This window comes from Anastrepha ludens, chromosome 6 (assembly GCF_028408465.1).
Source record: "Anastrepha ludens isolate Willacy chromosome 6, idAnaLude1.1, whole genome shotgun sequence".
In the NCBI taxonomy this organism is placed as follows: Eukaryota; Metazoa; Arthropoda; class Insecta; order Diptera; family Tephritidae; genus Anastrepha; species Anastrepha ludens.
The window spans coordinates 99603073-99615438 of NC_071502.1; the positions used below are offsets into that span (position 1 = coordinate 99603073).

General features: G+C 38.2%; 1 protein-coding gene across 1 annotated transcript in view; it reads left to right on the plus strand.

The window, feature by feature from the left end:
• The window catches only part of LOC128867193 (protein gooseberry-neuro), a 114173-nt gene that overhangs the window by 2932 nt on the left and 98875 nt on the right, over window positions 1-12366 (plus strand). The window contains exon 2 of the mRNA XM_054108295.1: window positions 6393-6706. Within this exon, the coding sequence (XP_053964270.1) occupies window positions 6393-6706 (314 nt within the window). The remainder of the gene's footprint in view (window positions 1-6392; window positions 6707-12366) is intronic.

The window sequence follows — 12366 nt, forward strand, 5'->3', positions numbered from 1 at the left end:
AAGTTTTAAAAAACCTCTCACCAAAAGCTTTAAAAAAATAGCTACGTATAATGAACGCTTGCTTAAAACTAAAGTACTTCCCTTCGCAATGGAAAGTATCAGAGATAATAATGATTCCTAAGCCCGGAAAAGATACTAATGAATTAAGCTCGTACAGACCTATTTCATCGTTACCCATAATGGGAAAGCTTTTTGAAAAATTTTTTTTTTACAAGACTAAAACATATTATATTATTAAAGGAACTTATCCCCTCACATCAGTTTGGCCTTCGTGAAAAGCACTCAACCATAGATCAAGTTCATCGGATTGCATCTGTTATAGAAGAAGCGCTAGAGAAGAAGAAAGTCTGCGCAGCCATATTCTTAGATGTCGCACAGGCGTTCGATAAAGTTTGGCACGAGCGATTAATTTACAAATTAAAGACCTGGCTTCCACCACAATTTACCAAGATGATGGAGTCATATATTAATAATCGTTACTACAGAGTTAAAATTGGTCAAGAATATGTTTCAATGGAAAAAATTTGTGCCGGAGTACCCCAAGGGAGTGTACTTGGTCCAACTTTGTCCTTGTTGTATACAGCGGATATACCCATACCAGCAAACTGCACACTAGCTACATTTGCAGATGATACCTGTATTTTAGCAACTGGTGAAGATGAAACAGAATCAACCGCGAAACTGCAATTGTCGGTAAATGCAATTGTTGAGTAGACCAACAAATGGCGAATTAAACTCAATGAAAGTAAATCAACACACATACATTTTACAAATAAAACCGTTAACTATACACCTCTAGAAATTTTCGGCAAATTAGTACCATATGCAAACACTGCAAAATATTTGGGAATGACACTTGACACAAAGCTGAAATGGAAAGAACACATAAAAATAAAAGCAAAAGAGTTAAATATAAAATACCAAAAAATTAAATGGCTTATTGGAAAACATTCCAAATTTTCAACAAGCAACAAACTGCTTATTTATAACCAAATATTAAAGCCGGTTTGAACATATGGCATCCAACTTTGAGGGGGTGCAATCAAAAACCATATCAATGTAGTTCAACTAATACAAAATAAAATTTTAAGAAATATTGTTAATGCATCCTGGTATGTGAAATATCGACCTACACAGGGACCTTAAAATATCAACTATGTCTGACGCAATAACCATCATGGCAGCGAAACATGCAACACGGCTGCTAAATCACCTCAACCCCGCAGCTTCTATTTTAAATGATGAAGAGCTATACACAAGACGTCTAAAAAGGGGGAAAAACCACAGGATTTAGTGGTTAACAACATAAAGTTAAAATTTCTAAATTTATCGTTAAAAAAATATTACTTGTTAGTTTTTAAGACTAGGTGTACTGATATGAAATGTAAATGCATAATTATTAAATACGTTTCAATAAAAAAAAAAAAAAAAAAATGTAGAGATATCGGATTTAAAATTGAAATAAAGCAACGAAATTTCAAATTAATTGCACAATCTCCATAATTTTTGTGTGGAACATTTCATCACTTTTATTTTTTTTAAATAATCCCTTCCAAATATTCGCCGCAACTGCGCTGTAATTCGGTCATCCGTAAACACCAAATTCTGAATGACTCTCTACTACGATCGGTATGTGAATAACTTTAGTGATGTGAGATCGATTGCTCACCGAAACGACGACACAGTAAATGCATTGTTTCACGAGCTGTATGGCAAGTAGCGATATCTTATGGGAACCAAATGTTCTAGAAATCACAGGCTTTAATTTCCCCAAAAAGTCGTTTATCACAGCGTGATAGCGTTCGCCACTCACTGTTACCTTTGAGGTAGCCTCGTATTTGAAGAAATATGGGCCAATAATTGCTCCAGCCCATAGGTCGCAACGCACAGCTGTCTTCAATGCATGTAATGCGCGCTCTTGCATGGCTTCGGGTTGCTCTTCAGCCCAAATATGGCAGTTTTCTTTATTGACCAAAAATGGGCCTCATCCCTGAACATCGCTAAAATGGTCTGTGCGCGCGATGAAGAATTCTCACAGAGCCTTGATTTTCGTAATAAAATTGTACGATTTGTAAACGTTGTTGAGGCGTAAGTCTTTCCATGACGGAATATCAATGAATACTGAAAAAATTTACGTTTTTATTTTGCCAGTAGTTACATGTGATCGGTCAAAAAACCCTATTAGAAAAAGTACCTGCTATCTCATCACCTTTTATTTCTTTACATATTTGTTTAAATTTAATCATTTTGTGGATAACTCACCTAGTAATTTTGCAACTGTAGTGTGTCCAACGACCGACACTTCAGCCTAACAGATCTTTTGTGTTCTACTACATGTTTCCGAAGTAACTAATACCAGTCCTATTGACTGGCACTTCTGCCGTTGAATGTATTTTAACCTAGGCTATTCCCTGTCTCAGGCCGGGAATTGGTTGGAAGCCAAATTTTTACAGTAAATTTTCCGATTTGTGCTGAAATTTCGGAATATATTTGCAACAGGAAAATTATAGATTTCATTCGGACCCATTTTAACTCGATGCAAGTTGTGCGGTCTTGTCTTTGCCAAGGCAATACAATTGCACAAGATATTTATAAATATTGGCTTGCACACCCTTTTTGAGTATTTGACCGAGTTCCTTCTCCTATCTGTGGCGTCTGTCTTGTTGTTGTTCCACAAATGGACAAGCTTTGCTCTCTGGTTTCATCATCTTCCGTCATGTCATGACTCGTTCCCTTTTGCCTTTTTTGGCATTTCACAAAATCGAAACAGTGTTGTTCGACGGTGCCAACTAATGTTTTTTATAATAGTAAATATGCAAATTCTGCCCATTTATTTTCTGACTTTTTATGCTCTAATTTTAAGCCCGACTTGGACTTTGATTCTAGTTTGTCCTCTAATAGTTCGCCATTTCTTAATTTTGGCTTTCTGCGCCTATTTGTTAGTGAGTCCACATCGAAAACTGACTTGGTTGGCTTCTGGGTTATCTTGCTGAAGAACTGCTTGTGCCTTGTTGAGCCGCCTACAATTAAATATATTTAATAAATCGTTGTGCGCTGGTATCTTCATTGATGACTGGAAGTTGACGTTGCCTACCTCTATATTTAAGAGCGGAATAAAAACGATGTTAACAATTAAAGTCCGATTACGAAGCTCTCGTCTATGCCAAAAGCTTTTGAGATAACTGTGAATGATAATTTAGATATTTTGCTGTCAAAGACCGAATATCTACCAACCAGCATAGTTTGATTGCGAGCTGTTCTACGGTCACTAATTTGTCTATTTTCAATGATTACTGCATTTCTGCTTTCCAGTGCAGATCTCAAGTTGATAGAACTTTTTTAAAGACTTGGGTGTTAATTTTGGCTCTAAGTTGAATTTCACTAGCCACATTTTTGTTTTCTTGTTCACTCTTCTCGGGAGCAAAGGACCTCAACAAGACTTGTCTTGCGTTGGTTTCGTTAATCTATGTGATTTCTGGCAGGGTAGGTGATTAGCCTGCCACGTCATAGGAAGGCGATATTCGTTGCTCTGCATTTACTAATCCACACACTCTCAAAACAATGTGCTGTAATTTTGTTAGTTAGAGATTAGGGTATGCCGCAGTTATTTGGAGGCCGGTCCAAATAAATATCTCTAATCGGGCTGATAGAGTTCACACAGTTTTTTTTCGACCCTTAAACTTTTCTGAACCTTTACAACGACCCGCTCTTGATGTTTATGGATTGACTTAAAAACACTTGATAGCAGACGATATATTCTATGGTGCACATCTATTATTCAGACCATCACTGGAACTATTGATTGTTCTTCCCTTTTGAATAAAATTCAATTTAATGTTCCTGATAAGAAACTTCGACAGAACGAAACCTTGAAAATTGGCTTCTCGAGAACCAATTACAGGATGAATGCTTCGATTTCTAGGGCATATTTTGGCATTCCTTATAGCTTGAAGCCTTTTGACTTGACGGAATTCTTGTGAGACTTTCCAATTGGTAATTCTTTAAGTATTTTCTCAACTATTTACACTGAATTTAGTTTAACTCCCTTAGTCTTATAGCTATCCTGTTAAACTTTGCACAGGACTTATTTTATTTATTTTTTTAATATGTTCACATACCCTGATGACTTGGTCCTAATGGTATCGGTACCGTCTCCTTCAGCCGGGCTGTACTCAGTCGCTGGGCTACCACTTGCGGCCTCCGAGTCAACTCTGACAAAACGGAACTGGTGCTATTTACCAGAAAATATAAACCACCACCCTTTCGACTTCCCAAATTAAACAACCACGTTCTCCCGCTTCCATCGGAAGTTAGGTATCTTGGAGTGGTACTTGACTCCAAACTCCATTGGAAGCCACACATTGAAAATCGGGTAAAGAAGGCCATTATAGCTTTCTATCCCTGCAAATCTATGTTCGTTAAAAAATGGGGACTCAAGCCACAAGTCGTGCTGTGGATGAACAACGTAGTGGTTTTGCCAATTTAAACGTATGAATACCTGGTTTGGTGGGAAGCTCTTCAGAAGGAACATCACTAAATTGGGAAGGGTGCAAAGGACTGCGTGCATTGGCATCACCGGAGCATATAAAACTTGAACCAGTGTTGCCCTGAATTTCGTTTTGCACTTACTTCCCATCCACTTTTTCATTATTTCCATCGCAGCTCAGTGCAAACAGATTAAAGGAGGTAGGCCTCAGGGGGCAATCTCTCAAGGGACATGGTAGCCTTTCCGGGCAGTTAACAACGTATTGTTCCGAACTTCGAACATATCCCTCTATCCGCAAACTAGAGTTTTAGGGTCGTGCTGGGCAATCTTTCCAAATAGGCAGGATTGTATCGTGGGCAAAATCTGCACCGAAGCTTGTACCTCTGCCTTCACTGACGGTTCCAATATGGAATCGGGAGTCGGAGCAGGGTTTTCTTCAAATCAGCTAACTTATCTATCTCCCTTAAACTGCATAATACTGCTAGTGTTTTTCCAGCAGAAGTCTTTTCGAACCTGCAAGCATGCAAAATGCTTAGGGAACGCGGGAGCGAAGAAGATATTAACACTTTCTCCGATAGTCAAGCCGCGATTAAGGCTCTGACGACGCCACGGTGCAGAACGAAACTAGTAACCCCTGTAAGGATGAGATTAAATCTCTTGGGTGTGCACATAACATTTCTCTGATCTGGGTTCCAGGACATAGGAACATAGAGGGGAAATGAAATTGCTCATGAGTTTGCCAGGAAGAGACTGAATTTACCTCAGAGACCCCTTACCCGATCATCGGCATCCGCCTGACAGTTGTTAAAGGGCAACTGCACGAATTATTTCTCAGGAAAGCGCAGAAATGATGGAGCTCCATTTCTTCATGTGCTATATCGAAAACCCTTTGGTCCCAGTACAATATACGAAGGACTCAGAAAGTTCTTTGGGCTCCTCACCCTTTAATTTTCAAACCCATAGTTGTTTTACCGGTCACTGGACGATCGGCACACACGCGGGAAAGCTTGGGTTACCAATTAACCCCATTGCAGAAGCTTCCTTCAGAGAAGGAGGCTGTTGAGCACTTTCTCTGTAAATGTTCGTGTGTGGCAGCTAGACGATTAAGGTCACTCGGTGCTCCTTTCGCCGACAGCCTGGGGTGGTGCGCCGACCTAAATCAACAGCTCTGGCTGACTGCAGATATCTGCCTGTGGGATGTCTCAAAATGGTATCAAAGCGGCGCTTTAGTGCTACTTGAGGAGTGCCAGACTGGAACTTCAACCAGTTCACCTACCTACCTACCTATGGCCCCAGTAACTTCTGAAAATGTTTTGTTGTTATTGCAGCATTATAAGCATTCCCCATACATGTACGGGGAGTGCTGTTTTGCTGAAATGTTAGTGCAGGTCGTTTCGGTAATGAAGAACCGTCTGCCGGGTCACTTTAATATATGACACAAGGTTGTTTGAGCCTTCAGCGGCTCAAGGTCTATTTTCCAATGCCATTATCTTTGAGTCTGGAGCCAATGTGACAAAACGGAGGAAGCCACTGATTTAAGGAGACTTGAATGAAATGAATTATTTATATGCAAAAACTTTTACGCAGAAAAAAGTGGAAAATCCGCACACGAAAAATGTAATTTTGCTGTCTTTTGTTCCCCGTTATAAAATTGGTGGTTCTGCTTAAAAGGTTCGCGCTCCACTAAACTCGCACTCGAGCGAACACATGGTATTTATTCTGTATAGAGACTTCGGAAGTAATCGACTTTTTCCATTGTGGAAGTAAGCTCTTTCCCATTCATCTCCCTTCACAAGTTGTACACATTTTAAGTGCCATTTTAGAAATTTACTTTAATAAAATTGCATTCATAGTTTTTACACTTAACCAACCGAACAAATGTAATGAAAAATTCTCCCCCCTACAGGTCAGGGTCGCGTCAATCAACTCGGCGGCGTATTCATTAACGGAAGACCGCTACCGAATCATATTCGCTTGAAAATCGTCGAAATGGCCGCCAACGGCATAAGACCCTGTGTGATCTCTCGTCAGCTACGCGTTTCGCATGGTTGTGTGTCGAAAATATTAAATCGTTACCAGGAAACCGGTTCAATACGGCCGGGTGTAATAGGCGGTTCTAAACCGAAGGTTACATCGCCGGAAATTGAAACGCGCATCGAGGAGTTGCGCAAAGCGAATCCAGGTATATTCAGTTGGGAGATACGCGAGAAACTGATCAAGGTGAGTAAGAAATTATTTTTATATTAATTGAGGTAGTTAAATGTTGGGGTTGGGAGGCTAAATACTTATGTATTTACTTTATTATGGGCGTGAGTTGGATATGAATGTAACTAAACTCGGGTCTCAGAGCTCTACTCAAAAGTCTCCGAGCTCGAAATAAATAAAATAAAATAAATGAAATAAAATAAATAAATAAATATTAATATTGATTGAACGACTGTTAATAACTTATTTTTAATTGTTTTTCCCTTAAAAAATATGAGCTTTGAACTAGAAATCTAAAACAGTGCCTGTATTCCTAAAAATACAACCCAAACCCTATGAGGTATGGCAATTAAGTTCCAGAAATTTAGTTATAACTCGGGAGCAGTTTATATTGAAAGCACTTGTGGGCATTTCCCTGAAAATATAATATCTTCCTTTAGTTCCACTCGAAGCTTGAAGTTGTTAGCAATTTTGGTTTGCGTTCCACGTGTCTTTTTCGGAAGTGCATTTTTTGTGGCGTCATGGAAATGAAGGACTTACATGTAAGAATCGATCTACAAAGGCTGCTTGTCCGGCATTCAGAGCGGCAGCAACGATTGAATGAGTCGGGTAGTCAATGGAGAGGAGACTTGGATATCTAGGAATGACTCTAAGGCACGCAAAAATACTCAACAGTTTTTGGAAAAGGGTGAGAAGCGCCAGGAAAAGCTAGGACGTCTAAGCCGTAGCTAGAAATCAGAGTTGGATATTTAAGAATGATTACGAAACCCTTAAAAAAAGCCAGAAGCCAGCAGTGGGTGGAAAAGCGTGCGAAGCGTTAACAAAACCGAGTACTCCAAGCCGTTGCTGACGGCAGTTTTTATTTATTTATTTATGTCCGCTACGTCATTTATCGTGAATGAGTTCTTACAGGACAGAATGTGATTCGATTGCTCTCTATTGATATTCCGAAGCGATGCACAGTGGAGATTTGCTGACGCATTTTATTCGAAAATGGATAAAGTATTAATTTTTTTTTTAATAATTTTTTTTAATGCTCGTTAATGATTTTGGAAGAGATTGTCTAGGCCCAAAATTTCTTTTTTTATTATATCAAAACATACGCTTGAGTTCGGATATTTTTCTGATATTTCAGTAAAACTTAAAAAAACTGTATGTATAGTATGCTAATTTGGCGATGAGCACGCATTTTTCGTGGGCGGTCTGAACTCGCTGAGGTAGGCTGGATCTTACCCAAGACGATAGGTCGGCCCATCCATCGTTCATTGGGCAAACGTTACCGCGATACCACACCCTAGGACGTTTTGTTATTTCTCAAGACGACATCGCACTTCTAGGATGACATCCTCCTCATGGCATCATTCAGGTGGCCAAGAAAGCTATAACATCAATGCACATCTAAATGTGCACTTCCAAACATAAGACCAACAGTGGAGTCGTTCTGTAAAGCTAGAGGCAGACTACTTTGAACCTCGACAGCGAATTTTTTCTTAATTTAATTTTCATGGGTACTATTGAATTTAATTGCCACATCACACAACGAATAAGGGCTAGCTGCTCCAATGGCTAGGTCATGCCATATCCTACAAATGTACCAGTTTTGAAAGCACTCGATGCTTTCACTCTTTCTCTGAATTACGCCAACAACTATCTAGAAAGGATGATTTCATTTGCAGAAATTCACTTGAGTGAGAAAGGCTCAGCCACTCAGTGAATCTCTAAGCAAAGTTTCTTGAAAAGCTAGCCAAATCTATTTAGAAGAGAGATATGGCACGGACGTTGGTAGGGATTAGTAGTAGCCATTTAAAATATTCCGCTTAGATAAAAAATTCAAAAATTCTAAAATATAAAAACTGGTATTATTATTGTTCAGATGTTCATGAGGGAATGTAAAGGGTTATAGAAATCTGGAGAAGCAGCTATCAGCGTTCTATATCCTCAATTGCTACTCTCACGTCCACGTGGCATAGCCTGGTGACATGAGCAATCATAGCTGAAGACGAGGTATGCAATCCACGAGAGAGTCATGGCCAGAGCTAACCAGAGGGAAAGCTTTGTGGAAGTTATATTGGCATTTACAATTTAAAGGCCTTCCGCAGTTTGTACATCTGTCTCGGAGTGAGCGGATGCAGAAAGCGTCTCTTGTTCAGGCTAGAAGCGGCCTCATGCTATTAAGTACCTGGCCATCTTACCCATGGAGTTCACCTACCTCAAGCTTGTAACTTATGGTGGTATTCCACGATTTTCGAAGAACAGATATAAAATGAAGGGCAACAGCGGAATATGTGGACATTAGGGCGGGCCGATTTAAAAATCGCCCATTGCTCTGTGAAAATCATATTCTAGGGATCAAAATAAGAAACTTTGTCGAAGGAACTATACCTCTAAAACGAATTCTGATGTCCCCCAATTTGGGTCGAACGAAAAATACCACTTTGACCCATTTAGAGTGCTCCAATCGAGTCCAAATGTATGACCGACCCCACCTACTTTGGACGGCCGATCCACCCATGCCAGTGGCACATCTCCTGGAACTCCCCTGGGGGGTTCCCCGTACAATCATTTCAAAATATCACCATTTTTGGTCTTTACATGGAAAAGAAACTAAAAAGTTCGACCCAAATTTGGTGACATCAGAATTCGTTTTAGAGGTATGGTTCCTTCGGCAAAGTTTCTTATTTTGATCCCTAGAATATGATTTTCACAGAGCAATGGGCGATTTTTTTGCCTCCCCACAAATCGACCCGGCCTAGTGGACATCCTTTGCTTTAGAAAGACTAAATGGAGACTTGGTGATGACCATGTAAATGTGCAAAATCCACTTGCTATGGCCACATATCCGTCGGATTTGGTGGTGCAGAATTTATGTTTATATCGAAATAGTTCTACAACTGAAACGTCGAGGTCCTATGTTCGCTTTGGGGCGAAAGGAATCGACGATGATGACATTTACCTTTACAATCCCCAAATAGGCAGTTGCTTGCTAGAGCCAGCACGAATATTTAGAGAATACACCACATATTAAACTAAAACTTCAATGAAGCGGTTCTAGACGCTGTGGCCTTCAGATCTTTATTCAGTTGACAAATTTTATGGCTGAATAGACTAGTGTCGACGATGTTTAGTGAAAGTCCCTTACCCCTCTCTTCCCGAGATGGAAAGAGAGTGGCAAAGTTCCTATTGAATGTTACCGCTGGGACGATGTAATCATAATAGAGAAGTATTGACTAATTATTTATTAATGTTTTAATTTAAATTATTTTTTTATAAAAGTATAGTTCATTCTGTGATAGAGACAATATTAATCCATGTTTCAAACTTTGTACAAAATTTGTAAGAATTTGACAAATTTTCATGGAAATTTAAATTATTTAATCAGAATTCAGACAAAAAAAATTGGGATCGCAGCTTTAAAGTCTATTCAATTCTAGTATAACAAAAAGTATTGTAAGTTTAAGTTGCTTCAAAATTGTTGGTGATTTTTGTTAATTTTTTTTTGTCTGCCGGTGTTGCCTATTTTCGCCATATAAAAAAGTGTGCGGAAAATTTATAAAAATCAACGGGATGCCCTGGCGACTTAAAGTTTGAACTTCATTAAAATTTAAAAAATTTTAATCTGAATTCAGACCAAAAAAAAAATGCGATCGCAGCTTTAAAGTCCATTCAATTCTAGTATAACAAAAAGCAAGTTTGAGTTGGTTCAAAATTGTTGCTGATTTTTGTCAATTTTTTTTGTCTGACAGTGTTGCCTATTTTCTCCATATAAAAAGTTTGTGGACTTATAAAAAATCAAGGGGATGCTCTAGCAACTTGAAGTTTGAACTTTATTTAAATTTAAAATTTTTTAAATGAAGAAAATTTATATAATTAATCGGGATGCTCTAGTCACTTAAAATTTGAACTTTATTAAAACTTAAAAATTTTTAATTAGAATTCAGACAAAAAAAAAATTTGGTATCTCAGCTTTAAAGTTCATTAAATTCTAGTATAACAAAAAGTAAGTTTGAGTTGGTTCAAAATTGTTGCTGATTTTTGTCAATTTTTTTTGTCTGACAGTGTTGCCTATTTTCTCCATATAAAAAGTTTGTGGACTTATAAAAAATCAAGGGGATGCTCAGCAACTTGAAGTTTGAACTTTATTAAAATTTAAAATTTTTTAAATGAAGAAAATTTATATAATTAATCGGGATGCTCTAGTCACTTAAAATTTGAACTTTATTAAAACTTAAACATTTTTAATTAGAATTCAGACAAAAAAAAAAAATTGGTATCTCAGCTTTAAAGTTCATTAAATTCTAGTATAACAAAAAGTAAGTTTGAGTTGGTTCAAAATTGTTGCTGATTTTCATAAATTTAGTTTGTCAGACACTGTTGCCTATTTTCTCCATATAAAAAAATTGTGGATTTGTTATATGGAGAAAATTTATACAATATTTATTTACAACTTAAAGTTTGAAGTTAACTAACTAAAATTTAATGGGGTGTAAAACAGCGTTCTCAAATTTTTTGATTTTTTGTTTTTGTAATTTTGTAATTAGAAATATAAAATTCTGATGAAATGTTTTCCCAATTTTTCCAATTTCTGCATAAAGTGTGAAATTTGCATTCGTATGGTCTTTGCTAGAAAATGAGCTATACTTTTATAATACAAAAATAATAATGAACATTAAAAAGAAGAAAAATAATAAAATCTGTTCCTAATATTAAGGTTCTATTTTGTTTTTACGACCTGTAGTTAAAATGGTTATGTGTCCAACTCACTCCCACGAAGGAATGATGGGAAACTGCAAAGATTTGGGGGAGGCGTAGAGTGCAAAAACAAAAGGAAACTGAAATTGAAATACTCCCATGCAAGAGCATTTGCCCTAAGGGCGTCGCATGCTGTGGTGTTTATTCAAAATCTTGCGAAAAAGTAGACCGGAAGTGCTGGCCATACGCGGCACACAAACACACACATACAAAGTTATAGAAGAACATTTATTCTTATATACATATACAAATGTAAGTATGCGTGTGTGTGTGTGTGCGTGTTTCAATATTAGCGAATGTAGTTTGCACCTTGCCACCACTGTTGCCGACTTTGAGCTCGACGTCAACGTCGTTGTCGTAGGACGCGTTTCGGTGTATAATCGATTTATCAACGCTCTGAATGCCTTGCGGCAGCAGTCTTGCAGCACATACGAATGTATGTATGTATGCGTTTATGTGGTACGTGCGTTTTTAATGTCGATCTCTTTTTTTACATTTGTCGTATTATATTCATTTTTTTTTTTTTTTTTTTTTTGTTTTCGTTTTTTGCCATCGCTGACGCCTTGCCTCGTTTTTCTTCTGCGCTCTTAACAGTTTTGTCGTACAATTTTGTCAATGAGTCTCGTTTCGTTCCATTTCTTTGGATTTCGTTACATTCACCGTCGGCAAGGTGGCCAAGGCACGCAATGTTCAATCGATGCGACTGTTGTGTCACCAGCAACGTGCCAACAAACAAAGGCAGCGGGTGGTAGGCAATGAATGGTAGGCGGCTATCTTCAAGGACACGACGCATGTGCACTCTAGCACACACAGAGGAGCATGTGCACGGACATACTACTTATAAGGAGGACTCATTGACAACACCGATTGCCACGTGACTTTCTGGAATTTCGGAAGTCAGCACTTTCATTTTGCGTCGTCCTTTG